Here is a 26,757-nt window from a genome sequence, read left to right as displayed (position 1 = left end):
GCCATTATGGCAACGTTTCATCTTTGGTGGTGGGTTTGACTTCGGCACAAGCCAGATGTCATTTGGAACAAAGCAATAAGAATAAAATGACTAATTAATACATATTATGATTCATTCCAGTTGGACATGTAATTCTGTTGTTTATTTTAAAACACTTGAACTATTGCTCTGTAGTTCCACATGTTATGTCTGTAATAGACTAATTAATTAAGGACACGATGAAAGTGAAGGCAGTGCTTGGGCTGCAGCAGGATTTAGGAGGCTGCCCTGCGGGGTGGGAGCTGTTTCTTGGTTGCTAGGTCGTGGTGGGGCTGTATGGTGTGGCCAGGGCAGGGCCCGCCAATTGTCAGCCAGAAGTGTATTGGTGTTTTAATAAGAGCCACAGCTGTAACAGGACAGCTGCGCTGAATGCCAGGCCCGGTCAGAGGTGAAAGTCTGTTCATGGCAAAGGAAGATTTGGCTTCTTTTACGACAGAGCTCCCTGGTGGAAAACTTGGCCGGTTAGACTAGACAAGAGGAAGAACCATGCTCCTAGTCACTGAATTGCTTTCCTTCCGGAATCAAGCACTTTGTAACAAGAAAGCCTTTTAGGAAAAAAAAAAATATCTAAACCTGTCATTTCAGAGAAGTTAAGACTGCACAATAAACCAGGAACTGAAATAGAACTGGAGAGCTGGCAGGACGTGGGAAGGCCAAGTCCACTTCCAGGTGCACAGCACCTTCAGCATCAATGCCAGAGCACCTACTCGCCTGCTTCTATCCTGGCAAGAAGATGACCTTCTATACCAATGAAGGGGACAGGAGAGACAAGTCTCCATCTCACGGGAGAAAACTTAAAACAGAAACCCAGCTCTGCAAAGGCAATGAGCGCCATGGGCAGAGGCAGCTGGCTTCCTGCTCTGAGGGCACCAAGGTGGGCTGAAGAGGAGAGCCCTGGTCCGCAGAGCCCCCAGAGCTCTGGCTTCTCTGGCTTCTCAGGCCGGCCGGGGCTGCTCTTTTGAGTGTACTTTGAGGCAGGAAGCCCTGCCCACTGCCCAAAAGGGTTTTGATTTTGACTGCTCTGAGATGAACTTTGCAAAACAGCAAGCCTGGTGGAGACGGTGTCTTCCCGATCCACTGCTGTCCCCACCAACTGCCATTCGTCCCCCCACACCTTTTTTTAAAAATATCATCCAGAGTTCACAATCACAAAGAGGTTGTTTCAGTATGGTGTGGCCAGGAAGGGTGGGTTTAAGATACAGCCATGTTCTCTGCTTGGCTCTGATCTAATGTGAAGTTGGGTTACTTTATGCTTCAGGTTCCCATGTGCAAGTGGTGACGAGGACTGTTATCTTTCCTTTTTTAAAGTAAATTTTATTTTTTAAAATAATGATTACATGGTTGGTCAGGGTGGGAAGGATTGAGGTTTAGGGAAAACTGGGTGAATCCATTGCTTCCAAATTTGCTATTTCTTCTTGTTGTTCCTGGGGGAAGCGGAGAAACAAAGGGGGAAACCACTCATAACTTTCCACCGTCCCAGTACCCAGGGATGAGGAACTGACAGCTCATATCAACCCAGAGTCTCAATGTATACATGCTCTGAGGGTTGAGGACCATTATTCTATGTAAGATGCATAATGGCCATAACAGGTAATGCCAATATGTTGCACAATATGAAAACAACCCCAGTCATGTGAGCCAGCACTTCAAGTTGGACTCAACAGCAGCCTAACAGAAATGTGTCCATATGTCCCACAGAATCACACCCAAGAATATTCACAGCAGCTCTGTCCATAACAACACAGATACTGAACAGATACTGGACAGGACAGACACGTTGTGGTGCAGGACATAGTGAGGGGTGGACAGTGAGGAGAATGAATGAGCTAAAACAGTGAGCAGATCTTACAGACATGGTGTTGTGGCAAAAAGAAGCCCAGTGCCCTGTCCCAGCTGGCTAGCTGGCTGTGGCAGCTTCACGGTATACCCCAGCCCAGGCTTCCTACCTCAGCTGTGATCCTCTCTCCATTCTTGTGATGCATAAGAGATCTTGCATTCCCTGGCTGCTTCTATGGCTGCCCTGCTCCTTCCTTCCTGTGTTTCTGCTGTGCCTCTTGGGGCACCCTTTGCCAGCAGGCAGCCTGGGCTGCTATGCGCCTCTGCTCCACACTCACTCTGGGAACCACAGCAATGCTGTTACCGTGCTCAGTCTGTCTCTCCTGATGTGTTTAACTTTTCTGAGCACGCTCTTGATGTTGAAAGGACCAACTGTTTTCTCCTCTGCCTCCCGTAGAACCTCAAATCCTAATTTATGGGATATAGCATCACGAATTTTGGGACCCTTTCCAGTCCCACTTCATGACCCTTTTCCTTGCCTCTTCTTCCCTGCCTGGCGTTTAATAGGATTTCAGGTGACGTTCAGGTTAAGACCATAGGGTGTGTCTGCCCCTGGGTATGTTCATAATTTGGTATAGATTCACAAGGTCCACTTCCAATAGCGCAAATCTTATCTGTTCTCTAAACCGAGACAATTCCAAATGAACATTGGGTAGTTGCCAGGCTAAGGCGGAGGGGGCAGCGAGGTAGTCTACCAACTGATTATTTGTAATCCAGGCCCACAAAGAACAGTAGCCTGAAAGATGCCCTGGAAGTTGCCAATGGGTGTTGTTGTCCTGGAGCACCTGCTGGTTTCATGTTTCTGGAGACAGAGCCAACCCCTGGAGATGTTCCCTTAAGAAAACTGTGTCAGCCACGAGAGAAGGAACACAAAGGCAGCTGTTTTACCTCGTTGTGATTTATGATCATCGATTGCTTTTATTATCTGCTTATCTGAAGGAGGAACACGTGCTGGGTCATCTCCTTGGAGCTTTTGCCTCATTTCTTCTTTGAGTTATATTATTTTCAAGGTCATAAGCTTAGCAAAACACAGTTACAAAAAGGCTGTAAGGAAGATTCATTTAGAGATGGCTGGGTAAAAATGTATCTAGGAAGATTGTGAAGTTATGACTCAGACTAACCTTGCAACTCTTTGAAAAGTAGCTGACGTTTCCCAAAAAGTTTCATTTTCAAACATCTTAACTGTTCTTCCCAGGGGGAGTGAAGCCAGCCACAGAGATTAGGAAGAAACATCTGATGGAGGTGAAAGATTTGTCCAAGAAGAACATGAAGTTTGTTATTAGCCAATTTGGGCTTGTGACGAGGGCATATTTTACATACGCTTTTGGAAAATGGAATTTTTGTAATCCCATCCCATGTCCTGCTTGATAATCTTTTCTCCTTTTCTCAAGAGCAGTGGTTGGCAAACCTGAACCTGTCTGAGAATCCCTTAGAAGGCTTGTTGAACCCTGCATTGCTTTCATTGCCTTCTGAGACTCCGACTGCTAACGGCTCGGATGCTGAGGATCTGAGAACCACTGGTTTAGAACAGTAGAAACCCAGCTGAGCATTGAAATGGCCCTTGTGATTGTTAAGCAATTCTCAGTGCCCAGCCATGTCAGACAACCAGATCAGAAACATCTCGGTGGGGGGAGGGAAAATTCCCAAACCACATAAGTTGGTACTAATGCTCAGCCACGGACTGACAATCCTTGCTGTGGGTGAACCTGCATTGCATGGCAGCTAGCCTTCAGCAGTCCTTATCCTGGTGTGGCTAGAAGCAGGTGCCCACCTGGTGGGTAGGAACTGTGTGTGGTTATTACCAGGGACTTTCCTGACCCACAGATGTCTGTGTTCTCTGGGTGGCATCCTCCCAAGTGAGGGTGCACCCGTTTCTCGAGATGGTGCTCCCAACAAGATTACAACATGTTCTTAGGGAGTTCTCTGCCTGATAATCACGAGTGAGCGCAGGCTCACAGTGTACTTTGGGATGGTAGCTATGCAGGCCATGCTGAGGCACACTGTAGTACTTTTTTTTCCCCAAAGGCAGGAAATAAATATTCCTTACTGCTTTCCCTGATGTTTTCTTCCTTAAGTTCCCAAGAGCAGCCAGTTCAATGCTGACATAACTACTTGATTTTTTCAGATGAGTCGGCTGAGGCTACAAGGAGATAACTGAGTTTCCCAGAGTCACAAGCCAAGGAGTGGCAAACTGTGATGTCAACTTTCTGTTGTTTGGTTCCAAAAGCAAGGGCTCTTACAGCTTATAGTTTTGTGCAAAAATGCCTCTTGTGGTGTTGGGTGTAATTAGCTAGAAAATGCACTGAGCTTCAGTGAAAACAGGAGCTTTCTTATTCAGCAAGTACTAAGGGTTCAACAGAACATTGAGCCATGCCTGGGACCTAGTGCTGAGATTCTGTGCCCAAGCAGCTGGTTCTAACTTCTGTGTTAGTTAATCCCCACCAAGTATTCTGATCTGATGAGAAAGACTCTGCAAGGCACCCTGGGGATGTGGTGGGAGCCCTTGACCTGAGCATGGGTGTACTGAATAGTTCTTTAAGGAGCTTGGTTTCGACCTTGAGCACATAGTTTAATTTTTTGGAGGTTTAGGCTATATCTCTGTAGAACAGAGAGGGAGAGGTGTGGAGTTGATGAACTATGTTATCATTCCTATCTCCAGCTCTTTACGTGCCGTTATGTTTGGTGGAGTGGTTACCACTGAGGACTCTGGAATCACGCTCTTTTGAGTTTCAAGCTTGGCTCTGTTATATGCTAGCTCAGGGAGTGGAGCCAAATGCCTCTGATTCCTCATCTGTAAATTGGAGATGGTTTTGAGGATTAAATAAGCAAATAAGTAAAGCTTTGAGAATAATGACTGATATGTACCAAGTACAGTAGAAGCATTATGTATCATCATAGTCAAATTACACTTTTACTATACTAGTGCTTCTTCTTTGATATGACTAACTTTTAAAATAGAAAACTGCAGTCTTCAATAGTATTTATGAAGTCACCTGATTCATGTGCATGGCTAGGGTTTCTTATAATGCACAAAAATGTAAGACAACTAAAAAATATAAAACAACTATAAAGTATTTTTTTTAAAGTGTGCCCATATGCTCTCTCAAATCAGTTGAAACATTAGCAACGAAATGGGCCCCATGCCATGAACAACAACGTATGAGCTACTAAAGGCCCCCTCAATCTTTAATAGTCCATGGATGAATAAAGTTCACACATGTTTATGTCTAAACCTTCGTTCATTTGACAAATGCATGACTAAAACAACTCTACTCACTTCAATTACATCCACCCAGAACAGATTCTCTCTACTGGTTAGCTGTATGATCCAGTGGAACAAGTCTAAACAGAGATGGTGAGAGATTATGAATAAATATTATTGAGTCAGTGGAGCCCGCTCAAAAAATCCTCATAAAATCTAAAACGTGGCAAGGCTTAGAATAGAAAATTGGGACAGCACCCTCACCAAGGAATCTGCTGGAAACCAGATGCCCTTTCCTTTGAGGCTCGTTTCCCCTTCTCTCCATCTGAATCTTACCTTACTGTCCAGTTGACATTCCACCTCCTCAAAACCTTTTCTGATTAGCTGGCTGCAAGTTTTCTTTCTGCTTCTAGAAGAGGACTTAGTCACGACTTAAGAAGTATTGCCTGAGCACACACTGTGGGTTCTTTGTTGCAGGCACAGAGGACATGCCTTGAATACCCATGCTCTTGACCTTGAGTAGACAGACTACTCATCAGTAAAAGTCTTGGTCCTCTCAGCCGCTTGGTCCAGGGATAGCTGTCTTGCCTCTCCTTTAAGCAGGAGTCACTTGTTATATTACTTTTCTATTTGTCAAACCTTGGCAAGATACTCCTTAGCTATGTATTTAATGCCAGGGACCCTAGGGTTTGCCAAGCTGGGAGACATAAAGATAATCACTATGAAACTTTAAAATTAGTCTTCACTTAAACATACCTCTCAGGCTATCACTAGCCTCAATCTCCAGCCATCTTGTAAACACTGGTAATTGTATGATAAGCCTATCATACAGATGCAAGATAAGTTGACCACAAAGTAAAATTAGAAAGGTATAGGATTCCTTAAAGTCAATGGGAATGAGTTTGGAGAGAACAACTTGAATGGCCACCCAAAGTTCTGGACACTATAGGATCTAATGGAGTGACACTGGCTATTGACAACAGAAGAAAGCAAATCCCAAAGAGAATGGCTATTTTCAGAGAAAATGATTAGAACAAAAAGGATGACGAAAGGCCTTTGAGATGAAGAGCCGTTGTGTATGTCACAAAAGTCTGTATGAAAAGTGGGATGTTAAATGATGCCATGATTTGATTTTAAGAGAAAAATAACGCCAATAAATCCATATTTAATTATGAAAAACTTGGCATACTTAAAAAGTTAGAACATGATTATTATTTTAATTTTGTCGTATGTAAGAGTTCGTATGAATAATTCTTGCTTTACAGGTTTTAGTTCTAAGATAAACTCAACCTATCCCTCTCTTTTATGACGATACTTCTGTCCTTTCTTAAAAAACGGATTCACTTTTAATGGGCATTTCCTTGCATTGATTACCCTCTTATAAGAACTGTGAAGTGATGGTTTGACTAGTATCTTCCTGAACCACAACAGTAGAAAGGGGACACTGGCTTTACCAACTCTAACGCACAGATCAAGCTGGATTTCATGAGAGATGAAAATGCCTAGCCCAGTGGGGAGGTCATTTTTGGACAAACCTTTTCAAGCCCTTAAAAGGGAGCTCCCGAGGCTCCAGAGGAGGCTACTTACCCACAAAGCACCAGACTGCAAACCGGATCCATGTGATAGTGGAGAGCTTTAGCATGAGATAGATGTTCACCAGCATGGCAAAGGCAGGCACGAAGGGCAGGCACGGGGCCATGTAGGGCAACTTCTTGGGGTTCTCTGGCTGCTGCAGTATCACAAACACCAGGGCGCTGATCAGTAGCACCATCAGAACAACCAGAAGGATGGCCCACCAGCTCTGCTCTGCAATGTAGTCAGAACCAAAGATGATGAAGGAGCAGAAGATGAACATGAGGATGAAGAGCAGGAGCACGCAGATGGTGACCGTGTGCCCTGTGGCGGCCGTGGGCCGGTCCATTTTGCCTGGAAGGCCCAGTCGAATTCTCATGGTATAGTAACGGGGCCCAATCAGCTTCTTCAATTTGATCAAATAAATGTTTTCCGATTCATCAGCTTCTATGCCTGTGGTCATGTCCACAGTACCGTAATTGGGGTGGTTGACATTATAGGTTGACTTGTCTGATTTCCCTATGAGCATTTCATTGTCTCCCAAGGATGGTAAGTTCTTGGCCCCACACGTGTTGGTGGCTGGGCCAGAAAACTCATCCCCTTCACTCATAGGAGAACATACTTCCTTCTCACATTCAGCCAGAACACCCTCCTTCTTCTTGGTGTGCTCCTGAGACAGGAACTTGACAAAACCATCAATATCACTCTCAGGTTGGTATCGGAGGAGCAAGACACATACAGAAACCAGCGTGTAGGCGAGGAGTGTGCCAATGGACATCATCTCTATCAGATCCCTCAGGCTGACCAACAGCGAGAGCAGAGCTGCCAGGAACCCCGACACGATGCAGGCCACCACGGGAGTCTCTGTGTAGGAGCTGACATGAGCCAGGAACCTGAAGGACAGGTGCAAACAGAGTAATGGTGAGCTGCCAATGTTTCCTGCATCAATATGGTCAAAGTAGGAACTAGAAATGTCAGCTGATAGGTTTATATGGTTAACTCCTAATCATCCTGACTCCCAATTAACTTTGTATTGGTTGCTTTTATTTTATGTTTTTCTTCTTTTTTAAATAATTATTTTTTAAAATTCATGAGTTCATGGTTTTAATGGAGCATGTCCATCCTCTGGAAAACAGAGAATTGTATTGAATTCTTCCCTATTGAGAGAGAGACAAATGTTCCTATCTGCTGGTTCACATTATTCTGCCTTTTATTTTTTAAAAAAATTGCTTGTTTATTTAAAAGGCAGAGTTGCAGAAAGATGGGGTGGGAGAGGGGAGAGAGAAAGGAAGAGAGTGATTCAAAGCTAGGAATCAGAAGCTTCTTCCAGTTCTCCCATGTGGGTGCAAAGGTCCAAGTACCTGTGCCATCATGCAGGGCTTTCCCAGGCTATTAGTAGGGAGGTGAATCAGAAGTGGAATAGCTGGGACTTGAACTGGCACCCATATGAGATGCTGGTAAGCTACAGTGCTGGCCACTTGTTGGTTTATATTCTAACTACTTGTGATGGGCCTGGGATGGGCTGAAGCCAGGAGCTAGTGCCTTACTTCAGCTCTCCCACGTGGTTGGCATAAACCCAATCACTTGAACCATAATTTAAAGAGAACTGATTTGAATTCTTGGTACTAAGGAAAGCTTTATTGTTTCTGACTTGTTTATGTCACAGAAAGAGCTGACTGACTGTAGGTCTTTGAGAAAGGTCTGAGTTGAGGTCCAGGCCTCACTGTGAAAAGAAGACAATTGGAGGAAGTCATGGGTTGCTCGGGCTGTAGACCTGTGGATTACCAGCATCACAGCATGTCAGAGGCAGTTCAGGATTTCACCCAAGATCTGCATCTCAATCAGGGTGGGGTGGATAGGGCTCAGCAGACTGAGCTTCAACAGATCTCCAGAGGATTCTGGTGTGTGCTAAAACCCAAGCAACACTGCCTGACAACAAAGGTCCAGGGCAAAAGAGTTGGTAAAATAGGTAACAATCAAGGGCCCAGTCCAACCTGCTGCTAGAACCTCCCAGGGCAGCTACATTGGACCAGCTGTTTAATCCCCCAGTGGCCACAATGGTCAGAGCTGGGCTGGAGCCAAGCTGGGAGCTGGGATCTCAATCAAGGTCTCCCAGGTGGGAGGCTGAAATCCAATGACTAGAGCCATTAGCGTTGCTTCACAAGGTCTGTATTGACGGGAAGCTGGAGTCACGAATTGAATCCATGAACTGAACCCAGGCACTCTGATGCAAGAAGTGCCACCTGAAGTGCTGAGTTCAATGTACATTCCCAGATCAACTGTTACAGATGCCATACCTGAGTGAGATCACATAGCATATATTCCTCTTAATCTTTCTTTCGCAACCTTTAGATGAATGTGTTTATCATGCCTCCCTCACCATAGCCCCTTCTTGATCAGTTCAGCACTCCAAACATAGCACCCATGATATGGAAATGGCTTCAGGGGGTTGCAGAGGAAATGCGAAGATGACAGCTGACAGGGAGACAAAATCCCTGAGCTAGTTCCCTCTGCAGCGCCAAGAGTTGGCATGGGGTCGTGTGGTGGGCAATGCGAGCCAAGAGTTGGGGCCACCTTCTTTCTGCGGGCTGCTTCATGGTCAATGCAGAGGGTGAGGATTAACAATATACTGACTGAAAGTCTGATTCGGGCAGTCAGTTCTGCTCTCAAATTCTAGACCCCAGCAGTAGGGGGTTAGAAGCAAGCTTTTTCCCAACCTCCTTTCAAATCCTGACCTGTTCTCATTTGTGAAAGAAAGTAACTATGAGGGCCGAATGGGCCACTAACCACAAAGCACCAGCTACGCAAATGTTCAATAAATGGCAGTTTTTGTTGCTACAGTTATTAGGTTCTGTGCAGAGGTCTTGTCCTTTCTTTGCCAATTTTAATTTTTTTTTCAGCCTCAGAGTGGCTGTGGAGAGAGGTGGGAGCAGGCTGGCCTAAGGTGTCCTTCCTCCTGACACCTGCTGTCTTCACAAAAGAGCATCCAAAATCAAGCAGGTTTGGGGGAAGGAGCTGGGGAACACAACAGTTTTTACTGAATTCACTGGTTTCAGGGACCCGGGGAGCCTGAGCTCTCTTCACTTGATCTCCTCTCCAGGATGTGGCATGGTCCATAGTCCTCGGGAAAAGTGCTCATATCCAGTTTATGGTCAGAGTGACAGCAGAGGACATCCTCCATGGACAGGGCAGAGTAGGATAAGTCTCATGGCGCACAGCCCCTACCTGAAAAGGAGTCCATCACCAGCCATGGCATAAATGACCCTGGGCATAGGAAAGAGGGAGCCCAGTAGGCTGACCGTCAGTCCTGCAACCGACCCAATGGCCACCACGAATTTCGCAGCGTAGAAACCATGAGCCACAAACATCTCCATGAGTGGGGACTCCGTGTCAATGGCATAATACGGCACCATCAGTGTTAGGATCATGCTCACCTGTTCAAACAAGAGAAGACATGGCCAGCCATTAGAGGGGACTGAGGACATGGAAGGATGCTTCATTGGAGAGGAAAGTGAACTGGACCTGCGGGCAGAGGTCCATGCAGTAGTCTGAAAATGCCATTTCCCAGCATATGGTTTTATTTAGGCCAGTCATTTGGCCTCTACAGCTCTGGGTTTTCATATTTCTCCTCTCATGTGAATATAGTAGATTCAGCCAGAAGGTCTCCTGGTGGTCGTTTCAGATGTGAGGTCTACAGGTATCTTAGCTCTATGTACAATTTACAGTGACAATTTAATGGGAGGGAGGGGCAGATCCTACCAGATGAAAGGAGCTGTAGCTCCTGGCATTGAAGCCATGGCCTGGCAGTGACCGTGAGCACTTTCTTGATGTGGACAAGGCTCTTACTTCTTTTATACTTTCAGGGTCTCGAACACAAGAGATCAAAATATCACAGGTAGCTGTTTAGGAAATCCATGGTCAATTCCTTAATGGGACCCAAACAAAACTCATATTTCTACTTTCTACCACTGGCTTTATCCCCCAAGCCAGGCAGGCCAGCAAACAAATGATGGCATCTAAACAAAAATCAGTATGCCTCTTGAGTCAGGAGTCAGCTGGCTGGTCACCAGGACCAGGCTTCTTCCACATGTCATAGATCTGCCACACATCCCTCCTTTCAACGTTGGTCAGCTGGCTGGAGACAGGGCTCCCAGGTGTGCGGAAGCCAATCAAGGAAAGGAGAGGTGGTCAGATGCAGAGCTCTGCTTTGTTATTCTTCATGAACCAGATCCTGCAATGAAGCTTTGGGCACTGGGCAGGATGTGCCACCACAGCTCAGCACCTGGCCCCTCACATGGTAGTGGAGTGGCAGTCTGCTGACGACATGAGAGCAAATAGCCCAGCTGTCCACACAGCCTAACAAAGAGTGTGTGCCAGGATCATGAGCACTGGCAGCACCCACTGTTGGGATGGGGTGGGGCTGGCTGGAAGAGAGGGAACCAATTCTTAGGGAAGCACACAGGGAGGCTTCCGGCCCCAGTGGATGAGATGGTTATGAAGTTGGTGGATGCACGGAAGCAAGCCACAGCCTATAAGGCGCTTTCAGAGGGAGGGAGGCCACGATGATTGACTTTGCTGTGTGGGGGCCCAGGAGCTGTCCCTGGATGAAGGGAGATGTGAGAGAAGAGTTGGTGGAGAAACTGAGCAGTGTGTCTGCTGCCCCCATCCCTCGTCTGTCTCCCTCAACTTGTTGCCCACAGGGATAACTGGGTAAGGATAGGATGCATCCACATGCAGCTGTGCACATAATGGGAGATGACAAAACACCTGACTTTCTAGAAACCACACCCACAGCTACTGGCTGTGTTGCTCTGGCTTTCAGGGCAAGCCTCTTCTGTAGCTTGTCTTGGCTGTCAGGTGGTATGGATTCCTTAGAGAGATGTTAGAGAAACCTTTTTGGTAAAGACAGACAACCGGGCTGACAGGCTTTACCCACAGCTGGTCTCTCCTAATGGGATGAGCCAAGGAAGCAGGGCCTTTAGTACCTGGGAATGTTTTTGTAGCCACACCTGATAGCCTGCCAGCTGGGCAGGGTCTGCTGGGGAACAACAGCTGTTGGATGTAGGTGAGCAGTCTCTGTGCTCTGACTGCTGGAACAGGGACTGAGAGATGGTAAGTGTGAGGGGATGCTTGAGTATGACCCTGAGCAGACATGGATGAAGGCTTTCTTCTGAGGCCTGTCCTGGACAGGGAAACCCAGAGGCTGGGTTGGAGTTGAGAGTAAAACAAGGGAGCCACAGCTGAGTGAGAGGCTGCCTCTTCCTGCCTGGATGCAGAGGAAAGCAAGTCTCTCGAGGACAATGTCTTCTGTCTCCTCGCTCCGCCTAGCCTCTTTGCTGCCGGGAAGCTCCCAGAAGACAGAAGAGCAATTGACAGATGTGCACAGAGACCCACAATGCCTGTGCTTGCACACGCCCGTTACTGCCAGCCTATGACCTGAGCTGCTTGGACGGCGGCCCATTCCCTGCACACCATGCCCTGGGGTGGGGGCAGGCACCCCTGGCCTGTGCACAGGGAGCAGTGAAGATGGAGACTCAGAGACTGAGGCCAGAGTCATGGCTTGGGGCTTCTCTTCTTCTCCACTTTGGGTCCCAACTTCTTCCTTGAAATGGGTTTATGGGTTATACGGCAATCCCAACACTAAGAAAGCACAGATAGGGCTCCTTTGTGATGGAGAAGGGAACAAAGTGCCAGAGCCACATTTTAAGGACAAGCATCAACAGGACACCAGCATTTGATACTTACAGACACATAAGCTGTCAGACAGATGACCAGGGAGGCTGTGATTGCATAAGGAATAGACGTGTTGGGATTCTTGGCTTCCTCTCCAGTGGTGGCGATGATATCAAAGCCAATGAAAGCGTAGAAACACGTGGCTGCTCCCTGCAGCACCTGTATGGATGATGGCATTTGTCAGAAGCAGAAGGACAAGGCAGTACCTGGGTGTTAAGTTCGGTACCCACAAGTGCCCCACATCCTGCAGGCAGTACAGAGTGGAAATGTGCTAGAGCTACTGCTGAACACCTGAGATCACTGAGTGACACTGGCTAATTATGTCAGCTATCACATGGAGAGAAGAATTATATCCAGGGATGGTTACTGTGACACAGCGAGTTAAGTTCCCATCCTGTATGGGAGCGCTTGGATTGAGTCCTGACTATCCTGTGCTTCTGAGTCAGCTTCCTGCTAATACACCTGGGAGGCAGCGGATTATGGTCACCCACGTGGGAGAGCTGGATGGAGTTCCTGGTCCCTGACTTCAGGGGGGCCTAGCACTAGCCATATCTTTTGTACAAAGAATTACTCTTTCCAAAGTAGTGTTAGTGGCCCCTCAGATCACCTCTGTTGATTGGAAACAATATTAAAAATGTTTAGAAGGTCAGATAGTCCACCGATTTCATCAGGGAGAGAGGTGACGGTTTGCTTTTAGGCTCCTCTTGGAAGCAGGTGTGACCTTGTTAGCTGAGGTAGGAGGGCAGAGGGAAGCTGGGGAGGTGGCGCCCAGGAACGTCTTGGACAGCCGTCTGACAGATCCCAGGAGCACCAGGAACAACAGGGACTTCCTAAGCTGAGATGTGACGGTCAGCCTTTCGTGGACCCACGTGCTACCTTCTTCTGGAGAATTTATTGCAGTTTACACGGAGTTTGTCATTTTAGGAAAAAGTAAGAGGTTTTTTTTTTTTTTTTTTTTTTTGACTTACATGTATGGTTGAGGGAACAAATGCAAACTCTAACTTAAGGGCCTTTTCCCCTTTCCCTATATTCAGTTTATATGATGGAGTTCAAAGTATGTGCCAAGGAGACACTTGTTCAAAACTCTAACTCTTATCTTCCCCATGGACTTCTCATCAAGAAGACACAATACAGAATGTTAGAACCTGTAGAGTTGGAGATCTTCCCAAACTTATACAAGGAACCTTTGCTCCTCTGTGGCAATGGTTTGTCCCATCCAGCTCCTTCCCAGCTGGAACTCTCAGGTTTCAATTCCCAAACCTAAGGCTTCTCGGCCTGGGGCCTACGGATTTCAGGGGCTTTGGGAATTTTACTGGCAAAAATGACGCGTTCACATTCACTGACTGCTAGCTGTATGTTAGTATCTCGTTTGATGTTGAATGCAGTTGACAAACAGGACCTATGACTGTCACCAAGAGGGATTTTAAATGATATAATAAAAATTTCAGAGAGCTTGACATATTACCTATCAGTACTTCAAAATTATAACTATTAGATATATTAATATTTAAAGGACTAATATATCATCATTGAAATATTTATGACTATATTTTAGTATCCTTGGTATTTCTGAATTCCAGTATAATTAGATTATTCATTAAAAGTGTAATTCTTAAAAGGGGTCACAGGCTTCATTAGACTTGCAAGCAGTATGTGGTACAAAAAAAACTTGAGACATTCCTGGTCCACTCTAGTAAGACTTTCTCCAGCATAAGCAGTTCTCATTGGGAAGGGCTACTTTCTGGGAGAGGAGAGAATTCCTGCTTGCCCTCCAACAAAGTCCTTTATCCGATGGAAAGCATCCTTGGCCTCCATACAGGAAGAGAAAACAGTCCTCAAGCCTGGAACACAGGCTTGAAAATGTGCTTAATTTCCCATTTCCAGCAAATGTTACTGGCCTCCTCGCATAAACAGATGTTGGGTGACGCGCTTGCTAAGCAGCCCTGGTCAAGGTAAACACACTTCCTACTGTCTCCCCCTTTATCTTATTTCTCCTCTTGAACACACACACACACACACACAACATCTCCCTATATATACACACTTGTGCATATACACAATACAATAACACAATACATAGTCATACAGGCACATACACATGGTACACATGTGTGTATACACAGGCATGGATATACCCCAAACCACAAATACACACATGCACACACCTCACTTGTAAATCATACAGTGAGCTGAGGTGACAACCAGGCAGATTCAGGGCAATCAGCTGTCAGGAAAAGTAGCAGGCTGGGCACCACACGGTGCGGGTGAGTGAGGCGTGATGGGGGCCTGGGCATGTCCACCTTGTAGAACAGAATCTCCAGGGGAGATGCAGAGGATACTGCCAGCATCTGAAGGGCAGGGAGCAAAGCTGCTGCGACAGTGGACACTGTGTCCTTGGGAGAGCACCTCAGAGCTACACACGGTGCCAGGGCTGGGCTTGTTGGCGTGCTGACTTCGTAGGCTGTCAGATCTGACTTTTCTGTCTTAGGTTGGTGAGCTAGGGTGAATCCCTGATGTATCACTTAAGTAGAGACAATCAGAACTTTCAGCTCACCAGGTTGTCCTAAGAACTAATTGAGACAGGATAGTAAACTGCGGTGCTAAAATACAACAGGCGCTCTACAAACAACAGCTCTTACCTCCAGCAGTACGATTGTTAAGTTTCCTACAGCAACTGAAACCCAAGGGCACACACTCCCCTTGCTCTACCTTCTTTTCATCTCCTTCTTTTATAACTTGATAATTCATATGAAGTGCTACCTTATACAAGACACTGTGCTTGGTGCTAAGATGTAGTCACAAGGAAAAAAACTACCCTGAGCTTGACCTTGGGAAGCACAGAGGCTAACATATGCTACAAGAACTCAAAAGCAACCATGTTTGTGGTAACAGATGAAGCAAGATTAATAAATGTCTGTGTTATTTGTAGTGACATAAATACTATGATTTTCCAAATGAACGAAAGAATGGATGCAATCATTGATAATGACTAGCTCCCAGAAAAGTAACAATGATCACATTGGGAAGGGATGGTGCGAATTTGCAAAGCAGAAAGCTGTTATCCTGAATTTGCAAATGTGGGGTGCCAGTGCTTACAGGCAGAGGATTCATCAGTTGAGCCGTTGTGCTAGCCCCAAAGTCATCATAATTGATGAAAGATTCTCCAAGCCAAAGGATGTGTGAAGTTCCTACTGCATTGAACAGTCCAAAGAATTTAACTCAGATGAAATAATTTCAATATAGGCAGGTATGGGCAGGTATGTAAGGCTTGGGATTGTGAAGCCTTGGGGAGGGGGGATGACATTAAGAAGTGCTGCCATACCTAGATCATGGGCCAGGGGAGGACTGGCACTCCTAGAGTCCAGTGTAAAGTTACTTCCATCAAATGTGATGCTGCGGCTGGGAGGAGTGGGGAAGAAACACTGTGGTTGTGCTCTCCTCCACCTGTGGAGCCACTGGCTTAGTACAGTGAAGAAGCAATCAGTAAGGGGGTCTTCTGGCACACAGAATAGACCATGAAGGATAGCGATTGGGGCTGGGAAGTGGAGCTACATGAAGAAAGACAAGCTCGCTCACTAGGGTCAAAAAGGCCTGCATGGGCCCGGTGGGATAGCCTAGTGGCTAAAGTCTTAACCTGACCTGCGCTGGGATCCCATATGAGCACTGGTGGTGTCTCAGATGCTTCACTTCCCACCCAGCTCCCTGCTTGTGGCCTGGGAAAGCAGTAGAGGGTGGCCCGAAGCCCACTTGGGACACCTAGAAGAAGTCCCCGGCTCCTGGCTTTGGATCAGCTCAGCTCCGGCCATTGTAGCCACTTGGGGAGTGAACCAATGGATGGAAGATCTGTCTCTCTCTCTCTCCCTCTTTTGCCTTCTCTCTGTAAATCTGCCTTCCCAATAAAAATAAATAAACCTTAAACTTTCCCTTTTCACTCAAGTTAGTTTGTACAAATTTTTCTTTCTCCAGCAAATGGCCCTTGATCGGGTACATATGAGAGTCATGAAGTGAAATGGTGTGTGGACGTGTCTCTACCCAGATGATCAGAGAAACTTTTTTCTGCTTCATTTGATCTAGACCTCAGATGTGGCTACTGAGGCTGATGAGTAAGGATTCCCTTCCCTGCATGAAAGAATGTGTGTGTACCCAGGGGTGAGCATCCGTGAGTAAAATGGGTAGCTAAATGTGTGTGTGTGTTTCTGGGTTCACTGCTATGGTATCCCTAATCTTTCTTTTAATGTTTCAAATCATGAAAAATAAAAACAAAACAGGACTGACTTACATTTGATGACAGAGCTGAAACCGTTTTCCCAAGTCAGCCTTGAGCTAACGTTCAGCCAGACGCTCCAGAATGGGCTCAGCCCTCCTCAGAGCTTTGCAGGGAAGCAGCTTGTGCCTCAGCTGCTAGAGGACCGCCCTTTCACGAGTTGTCAAAAGCAATGTCATTAGTGGCCTGCTGCCCAGTGTGTGGAGTCCCTAAATCTCCCCCACCCCCAGCTTGATAATGTTTGACAGGCATTAGGATGAGGCAGTCTTCCCACATTCTGCCATGGTCAGTCTGCCAGATGTTAGGAGATCATTAGACATCTTTATGTAATTCACTTCCAAGGTAATGAGACAAAACTCTAACTTTAATAGCATTGTCTACCACTCTCATGCCCCTGGCTCTATTAGCAGCCTGTCCCTAGTGACAGTGGAATGTCCTAATTGGTTCCAACAAATGGATTCAGATACGGAGATCAGGAAAAGCAGCTTTTTCTTTGCGGGCTGTCAGAATTCCCCACCACTGCTTGTTCTGGGCCATTTTCCTAGAAGCTGTTTGTGTTTGTAGAGTCTCCCATTCGGCATAAGAAAAGCTTTAAGATAGCATCAAGAACAAATAACATAAAGGGAACACACATCCGACACTGGGGGCTGAAGAACTGCAGCTGGAAGCAGGGGTTCAGCTGAAGGCTAAAGTTACTTGATATAGGGGAAAATGTTTGTTGTTCTTAAGCTCTTCAAGACCACAGAAGCATTTGACCCTGTGAGTGAGTAAACCGTTCCTGAAGCTATTTTCTTTGGAAGAAAGTGGCAGGAGCAGGAGAATGGAGGCTGCAGAGGGTCCATGGCCAGAAGACGGATTGTCCATTAACCCTTTCAAAGTCCTTGGGGGTTGTGTTTCAAGGCACACTTGCTTACAAAGCATTCCCTCCACAGTGGCTTCCCCCCATCCTGTCCACCCACAGTGATTGGAAAATAAAGAGGGCTGGAACCCTCCCCTAACCCCTATTCAGTGATTGGGCCACAGATTCCCCAAGGAAAGAAGGTCAGGTAGTTGGCAAGCTACACTTTTGCTGAGTCTTGTTGGGTGAGAGTGGGAGACATGTTGCTTACCATGACGATAATATGCACCCGAAAGCATATCAAGTCTTAAAAGGTGGAATCTACATTCAGAACAGCTTGGCTGGACTGGAAAAATGATGTGGAACCAAAGTTGATGAGGAAGACTAGGGCAGGTCTGTTCTCTAGTGAGGAAGCTGGCTGTTCTTTGTGCTCACTGATACTTACAACACATATTTGAGGTTTTCTTTCAGGGGCAATGGTCTTGTAGCTAGCAAAAATCCAAAATGCCAGCCAAGGTTTTTTGTTGGTCAATGAAAAAAACCCAGGAGAATAGGTTTGCATTGGCATGAGCTTAGTGGGCAAGATGACTGGTTCCACGGGCCTGAACTTGGGGGCAAAGGAGTCAACTCAGCCAGGATGCAATTGAATTTATGGCTTCTATCTATGGCTTTACCTTTCCAACCTTCAATCCTCTTATAACAAAAGTGGCAATCATTGTACTTATTTGCAGGGCTGTTGTAAGGAGTAAACAAAATTTTCGTCTAAAAGAGTTTGTTACAAGGAAATGTGAAGTAACACTCTTCCTTTCCCTTTTATGCTTGACTTGAGATATTGTCACAAAAACTGATGAAAACCTAGGATGTGCAAAAGGCTGGCTCCACTATTACTCCTGTGGTTTCTCCGGCTCCTAACCAAGGAAGAATGTGGAACATCTGATGAGAGAAGAGGAGCCCCCCAAGAGAGAAGACCCTAGGACAAAGCACAGGGTTTGTCTTCTTCAAGAGCGAGTACAGGGCAGAATAAAGAAACACTTCTGAAAGGCTTAGATGGGATGTTTTAATAAACAGTATACTCTTGGCCTGGTTTAACAATACCCCATCTGAAGATAAGAAACTAGACTGTTCTTGCAGTTCCATAATCCTATGACTTAGTGAAGGTTTGAAGGAAATGTAACATGCTAGGTTCGTTATCTTATTAGTACCTTATTTAAGAGCTTTCAATATAGAGCAAGAACAAGACAGAGAGAGACTCACATCTCTGGCTTGTGCTCCAGATGCCCACAATGACTGCGGCTGGGCCTGGCTGAAGCCAGGAACTGGAAACGCAACCCAGGTCTCTCATGTGGGAGACAGGAACACAGCTACTGGAGCCATCACTGTTGTCTTCAGGTCTGCATTGGCAGAAAGCTAAATTCAGCAGCTGGGGCTGGGACTCCAACTCAAGAGATTCTGATCTGAGTGTCTTTATTTAAGCCAAGCACCTGCTCTGTATTACTTCTTACAGAGAGACTCCTGCAGGATACATATACTCGGAAGTCTAGAAAAAGCTTGGGATCACTCAGAGCTGGGTGGCAATATTAGCCTGGCCTTGAGGAACAGGTGAGTTAGCCAGCTTCTCACACTTTGTACTCTTGATGTATAAGTTGGAGATAACAGTATCTGCTCTAGAGTTCTAAGAGTAAGATGCTACCTACAGAGCACAATGCCGGGCCACTCTCAGGGAGTCCTTCTCCCGCCATTCTAACTGCTGTAAATCCATTACAGTGTACACATGAAACACTGAATGTTTTGTTCTGCTTTATACATATCTGTAACAGTTTTTCCACTTGATAGATTTGAAAACCTTCAAACACAGAAGTTAATGGATGGGCAAAATCTTATCAGTAAGTTCATGTTCCAGTAACTTCTTAGATTCTTTAAAACAAATGATGAGAATATTTTCCTGTGCTTTGATGAAAATGCAACTGAGTTCAAGGAAAACATTCTTTTCACTCCTCTAATTTGTTGTTTCTCTTATGTGATAGGAATGGAACAATCTGTATCCTAAGAAAATACAGACTTGGGGTTCCAGAATGGAGCCAACAGTATTTCTTTGTCTCTTTGTCTGGTTTCATCCAGTTTCAGCATCTATCCCTTCCAAGAAAAGGACGCACTTTGTGCTTCTGTGGAATTCTTACGGATAAGTAGATGATGACAAGTCTGGGCTGACGCTGCCTTCTTGCTTGTTCCTTTGCATTGAACAGCATAGCGTGATTCAGAGTAAACAGAAGCCATTTTGGGTGTTCTCCAGGACAGATTTCTCAACCCTAGATATTCTGGAGAGAAACCAGCCCCGGCAGAAGCTACGAAAGCAAAGCAGGCGGAATCTTGCACTTGCTTTCTGCCTTTAGTATTAGGCAGACCTGCATCTCTTGGCCTCAGTTCATTTACCTTCTAAGTGAGGGGACAAGATCAGAGTGCCTCCAACCCCCTTGCCAGCCCTCAAGTTTAGGCTGGCATTAAAAGGAATGGGTTGGTTTCATGTTTTTAACCATAAAAACCTAAAATAAGCATCCTTCGTTATATTAGAGAGAAGCCAGGCACAATTTAGAACCATTTGTCAGCATAACAAACCTGCCACTCTGACATTCTCATATCCTATACCACCCAAGTCACAGAGACCAGTTTGGGAAACGTGCTTTTGGCCCAGTCCACTCTCTTACCAACCCCTGTACTATATACTCTGTCAATTTCTTTGCCAGGAACTACACCTGTGCCGTGGGAGTTATAACCAGCACTCAGGCAGCACACCAAAGCCCCATCACATCGCTCCCTCCATGGGGATTGGATTACTCATCTGCTTCTCTTTCCCTGGGCTCCTTTACTGCCTTGTCTATGTGTCTCCATCAGTCTCTCTTAGCCTGTAGAAAGGAGTTGTTCTCCCACAGGTTTTGGAGTCCAACAGTCCTGGCTTTGAGTTCTTGATCTGCCACTTGTACTCTGACAGTTTAACAAGTAACTTGACCCTCTGAGTGTGAGTTCTTTTCCTCTTCAAGATCTGAATGTCACTGTTTTCTTCCCAAGATCATTGGGATGATTAAATGAGATACTATACTCAAAGTGCTTAGCACAGTCTCTGCATATCGGAAGTGACTTAACAGTGAATATGTTATTGTTACTTGTATAAAATATAATCTCAATGGATGCCCATGAAACAAATAAACATTTAGAAAAGACTCCCTTCTTCAGAAAATTAGAATGAGATTCAGGTTTAACAGTGTTGAAGGGTGTCCCTGGAGAGGTGGGACACAGAAATATTTTCTTGTTTCTCTATGCTAGGTTGGTCGCATGGTGGAGGCAGAGTGTGTGACAGGTACATCAGGCCTTGAGGAAGAACTCACCCCTGACCAGCCATGGGGCAAGAACTGGCCCTCGGCCCAGTACTTCCCGTTGATGAAGAAGAGGCCTGCGATCATGATGAACACCCACACTGCTAGGTTCAGCACATTGAGGACGTTGTTGAAGCCCACGGAGTTCTTCACGCCCAGACCCACGATGATGGTCACGATGACCGCGATCACCAGAGCCAGAAGGTCCGGGTAGGATTCCTCCCCTTTCCCTGGAGGGCAAAGACAGGTGTTAGTGTTGTCCAGAGGGCAGAAGGGTCCCACCCCAGGGCCTCTGCACTCAGCTCTGGAAGGTTGGGATGTGTGAATGGACAATTACAGCAGCACCTACGCAATCCAAGAAGGCTTGGGATCAGGATGAGCTCAACAAGTTTAAGGACTCTCCACAGGTCTAAATATTGCTTGAAACTGATATTATTGTTAATTTTATTACATGCACAGTTCCTATGTTATTCCAGCAGCCATTTTCCCCCTAATTGGAACATTTAAGAAACGTGCTTCACTGACAGTAACTGTAGAGGGGTTTTCTTCCTGTGTGTGATTACAGAGAGAAAATGACCAGGGCTCATACCCAGCCTGCTTGATTGTGCCAGTCGGCTGGTGCAGTGGACTCCTGCCCTCTGTGGAGTGCAAGAGGCAACAGCACAGCTAGCAGGGGTCCTGACTTCCAGCTGTGCTGTTACCAGCAGCCAGCTGTGCAACCTCGCACCAAAGTTGCCTTCTCTTTCTGGATGTCATCTGTTAATTGAAAGAGCTGGGTGACATGATTCTTGAGGATTCTTCCAGACATGAAGTTCCGGCTATCAGGACAGGGAACAGATACGGCCTTTATATCCATATATATCTATCCGTCGTGGTATCTGAATGTTCTGCATTCTTGCCGGTTTTGCTGAGCTAGGGGCACTGCAGTCAAAGGACTTCAAATCATGCTTTGGAGTTTCCCAGGCAAGATGCCAAAGCTTGCTCTGTGCTTGTTTAGCTTCTGGTGGGCGTGAAAGGATAGAGTTGAATATTGGGATGGAAGGTGGAGGGCAGGTGATGGAGCCAGGGCTCACTGTGCTTACTGGGTGAGCTTCTGATCTTTCAGCATTCACTCAGTTACTACCCTTCCTTGACTTCTGTGAGTCTGGAACCCATTTTGTTTCTTTAGTATTTTTTTTAAATACAAATGTTTTGAAACTTCAACTATGTTTATTTGTCAAAATTGGAAAACATCGTCTTGATGAAAACACCAGGCAGATTCCTTGTAGTCCCCCCCCGCCCTTTTTTCCTGGAACTGATGGCATTTTATTTATTGACATGGTACATGTGTGGTTTATACCCTTTGGCAGTATAAGAGTTTTCACAGAAACCTTTTAAGCTGCCATCACCTAATACAAGTCCAAAACTTACTTAACTGTTCCACGGTTGAATATTTAGGCTGTTTCTAAGCTTTTTTTTTTTTTTAAATATATGGTAATATGGCTGTGATGAACACCTTTTGGTATAATGATTTTATGGACAATAGGATAGTTTCTTCAAAATGGTTAGATTCATGGAGCAAGGGTTATTTGATGAAAAATAAGATATTTAATGCCCTGGATGCATTTTGCCAAATTGTGTCGTAGGGGAGGAAGCCAGTTCTCCGGCTTAGTAGGGCTGCATATTGAGGGAGGTGATGTGCAGGCTCACCCAGACCATTGAGAGTTCCCACAGTGTCCACCATCCAGCGGCTAATGGTGTGGTTCGCTAGGGAGTCAAACATGCTGCTCAGAGCGCTGGCGCCAGCTGCTGTGCCAATCAGGTACTCCAGGATCAGGTTCCAGCCAATGAAGAAGGCCACAAATTCCCCCACAGTGACATAGCTGTAGGTGTAGGCTGATCCCGTGGTCTTGGGGACCCGGACTCCAAATTCTGCATAGCAGACACCTGCAAGGGGCAAATACAGGCAATGGACTTAGGGAGATTAGCCAGTCCCTTGGTGGTTGGTTAGTGAGTACAGGCCCAAAATTACAGGGAATTTCTGGAACCACAGGACCCACACACAAAACTCGTGTCTATGAATTGCTTCAAGATCAATTCTATTCTCTTTCAGCTTCACTTCTAGAAAACTCTTTAAGCTGAATGCCTGGGAAGGCAAACAGAACTGATTCTGCTGAACTATTGGAAACTAATCTTTATGTAGAAAAATTTCCATTTGCTTTGTGTGTCTGTTGTGTTCCTTTGGGATCAGATACTCTGAGAGGAAATGCCTGATTCTATATGCCCCTCATCCTTGACAGCACCAGGGTTATATTATATAACAACCATCTTTCTCTTGAGTTTGTATGTATTACAGAAGGTGCTCCCTGTTTGAGAATGATGATGCTAGCAGTCTGAAAACGCTGCACTGTTACCTAGGGACTTATATAGCAATGCAGTTATAAATAAAGCACTAGTTATTAACAAAGGCATTTAACACGTACAGAAGGTAATTTAACAAACATTTTAAATTGGCTGGCAGAGTACTAAGTGCTTGCAATGAGAAAGACAAACGACACAGCCCAGCCTCAAGATGGGCCAGGAAATCAGCCCATGTGGGAGGCTGTACAAACTCAGTCAGCCATGTATGAGAGCAGTAGTAGAGACAAAAGACATGCTCAGCTCCTTGTATCAGGAGGAACTAATTGGACTAAGAAGGTGGGACAGGAGGCAGAGACATGGTGGAGAGAGACAGGATGAGGGTCCGGGTGGAAAGGTGTGTGCATGGATGTGCGAGAGGACATCAGGCAAGCAGCAGCATTGCATTTTCCATAGTAGGTCCAAGGCCTGCAGCCAGCAGAACCAACTATTGAATCCTGGCTTCAGGAGGTGGGAAGCAGGATGGTGAATTTTAACAAGTGACCCAGGTAATGTTTATGGTCACTTACATCCAGAAAGCACTGGAAGATGGCCTCATTCTTTGATGCAATGAGAGATGAAACTAGGAAGGCACTGAGAATACACCAAACTTCTGGGAGCTGAAAAAATGTCCTATTTTGTACCAGGCATTCTGTGTGTGGGACCAGTGGGTGGGACAGCCAGTTGGAGGACAGACATAGCACAGCTTGGAGAGGACATACCAGGAGTGGGTTGTAGGAGGAGGTAGGAGGGAACTCAAATAACTTAACCTTCAGTCTCAATTTTGTTAAGGGCCAACCCTGAGGTTCTCTCATCACAAACCTGGGAACAACAGTTCACTCTTTCGTGAATAAAGAGAGCAGCTTTCTTCTCGTTTTGTAGGGGGTGAATCAATGCAAGGAAGCCAAAACAGAGATGTCAAAGCAATGACACAATTAATAACTCAAGGTGATGTCTTCTCGTCTCACCCTCAGTGGCATCAGCAAGCAGAATGGATCACTGGACCCATGGGGCTGGGTTCCTGCCTCAAACCCACCCCTGGGTATTCAGCTTCCTTATTTAAGAAACATCTTGAACTGCCTCAAGGAATTCCTAGTTCTGGCACTAGAGGACACTACCTGTTGTATTGAATTTTGCTGGCAAATGTATTGAGCGTAAGCGTAACTCTATGGAAATTGCCGTGTTGTGCTGCATTCTGGAGCTGTAGTCAGAGAACGGGTGAAGCCTGTCAGATGACCCAGGCTACTGTTGACTTGGAGTTCCAGTAGGAGTCTCCTTCCCCGACTTTGCAGGAGTTTTCTGTTTCCTCCCTTGATGTGGGCTGTTACCTCCCCTGGCTCTCACCAGGCTTGCTTCCCTCGGGTCCTGAAGACCATCTCTTTTGTAAATTGCTGCTTCTAACCCTGGATGTTTAAACTGTTAGAGTGAGTCTACAATTAAGAGGAAATTGTCTCCGCACTAAGGCGGGAAGAATCCCTGGGTGAAGAGAGTACAGGCTGTCAGCACGGAGGAGGAGGACCTGTTGCTGCATCTTTGGAGGCCTGGAGGACTTCTGTATTCTGAGTTGGCTCGGACCTGGGTGCTCTTTTAGTGCGGTGTGAGGAAGGATTAGGTGGCCATAGCCTTCTTTTTGGTGTAGGCCCCGTGGCTTCCTCCAGTAATTTCTGGGTCTTCTGAGCTTACCCTCTCCACTTATCTCTACTCCCTGATACAAGGTTTACAAGTGGAATTTTCCCCAGTGAGGTTTTTGGAGCAGGCATGCGTCTGATTGCAACTGTAATTGGGAGAGCCGATACTGTGGAATTTGCGCAATCAAATGTTCCCCCTGTGATATTTCATCTGCCAAATTCAATTTAAAAATACCGAACTCACCCTTGGAGCTCAGTAGCTAAGGGTAATTAGGGAATGGCCACGTCTGTGCTGCTGCTGTGAAGGGACAGGCCTCTGGCTGTCTGGAGTGTGAAGAAGTAGCCCTGTCTGTGCCTGGTGTCAAAGGCTTTGAGAAACTCAGAATTCATATCCCAGGGTCCTCGAAGGGGGTCTTGATGATGGCAATTTAGGGAGAACAGAAGGGAAGTCAGTTAGCCAGTAACAGCTTAAGACAAGTTCTGTCCCAAGAAATCGCTCTTTTGGATCCATTATAAGGAATTTTGCAGACTTTTCAAATCCTTCTGATTTGTTTGCATACAGGCCTAGATATTATCTAAGCTGGCATTATCTAAGCCCAATGCTGAAGGTTGTTTAGAATCACAATATCCTAGAAGAAACTGGAAAATGTCATCCAGTCACTGAACTATTTTGAAATACCTGGTGTGTAAGTGAGATATGTCTAAGGGTAGCTTTCTTTCTTTTCTCTTTTTAAAAAAGATTTATTTATTTTTATTGGAAAGTCAGATTTACAAAGAGAAGGAGAGACAGAAAGATCTGTCTGCTGCTTCACCTCCTAAGTGGCCACAATGGCTGGAGCTGAGCTGATCGCAAGCCAGGAGCCAGGAGCCAGGAGCCAGGAGCTTCTTTGTGGTCTCCCATGCAGGTGCAGAGTCTCAAGGCCTTGGCCTGTCCTTGACTGCTTTCCCAGGCCACTTGCAGGAAGCTGAATGGGAAATGAAGCAGCCAGGATATGAACCAGCACCTGCAAGGTGAGGACTTTAGCCACTCGGCTATTTCTCCAAGCCCCAAAGTAATTTTTAAATTTCCACGAGAAATAAAAAGCACAGGAGGGGAAACCTAGGGTTTGATATAGATTATGCAGGATCTGAGTGTCCAAGAGCAAGTCACTTACCCTCATTGGGCGAAATAGAAAAATTGAGTGACTGGAAAGGTAACATGAGCTCTGGTTTTCATTGTTAACTAGTAAAGGATGCAATCCAAAGGATTTACCAAAAATGGATCGGTGTGAAGCTTAGAGAATCACCGTTTTAAAAGAGGGATCAGTGTCTAAATAATCTTTACTTAATTTGATAATCCATTTAAAGAAAGTTTTGCCCAAGGCTTACCACTTGATCACACTTGCCTTGTGCTATTTTACCAAAGTGATTTAGCATTTCTTGGTTACCCGTCAAAGTGATTAGAGAGGCCGTGATTTCAAAAGTATAATGAAGCAGCTGGAGAAAATCACTAGCATACAACATTAACATGTAGGTGGCCATCAGTGAGTCACTGTGTGCTGCCACCGCAGGATGAAAATGTTCTCCTTGTAGTGGTGCAGAGATGGGAAACCCAGGCCCTCGAGAAGCAGGGATATTTATTTCAGGGGGGCTAGAGGAAAGAGTGGAGACAGCTCACCGACTGCAACTCTGAGGCCCTTTCCAATCAGTCACCCTCTAAAATGCATTCTAAACGTATCCTTATTCATGCCTGCCATATTTCTGGGGTTTTACTCCTAAATCCACAACTCTGTGGTGGAATGGACCAACATTCCGCAGTTAAACCTGGAGTGCTCTTGACACTGAAAAGAGGCCCGGGACAAAACACCTGGCGATCCTCTGATCCGAAATAAGCTCTATGTCCTAGGTGATGTATGACTTTG

At 45.8% G+C, this 26,757-nt stretch overlaps 1 protein-coding gene across 1 annotated transcript in view; it reads right to left on the bottom strand.

Moving 5' to 3' along the window:
• SLC7A14 (solute carrier family 7 member 14) overlaps positions 1 to 26,757 on the bottom strand; it is a 46,046-nt gene that overhangs the window by 6,926 nt on the left and 12,363 nt on the right. Inside the window, exons 2-6 of the mRNA XM_041002894.1 lie at positions 22,542 to 22,778; positions 20,865 to 21,082; positions 12,395 to 12,541; positions 9,875 to 10,083; positions 6,665 to 7,542 (exon numbers count right to left, since the gene is read on the bottom strand). Of these exons, the coding sequence (XP_040858828.1) occupies positions 6,665 to 7,542; positions 9,875 to 10,083; positions 12,395 to 12,541; positions 20,865 to 21,082; positions 22,542 to 22,778 (1,689 nt within the window). The remainder of the gene's footprint in view (positions 1 to 6,664; positions 7,543 to 9,874; positions 10,084 to 12,394; positions 12,542 to 20,864; positions 21,083 to 22,541; positions 22,779 to 26,757) is intronic.

The sequence above is a fragment of the Ochotona curzoniae genome, unplaced genomic scaffold, assembly GCF_017591425.1.
Source record: "Ochotona curzoniae isolate NIBS_2020 unplaced genomic scaffold, NIBS_Ocur_1.0 scaffold_2587, whole genome shotgun sequence".
In the NCBI taxonomy this organism is placed as follows: domain Eukaryota; kingdom Metazoa; phylum Chordata; class Mammalia; order Lagomorpha; family Ochotonidae; genus Ochotona; species Ochotona curzoniae.
This window is presented reverse-complemented; position numbering and strand designations above follow the sequence as displayed.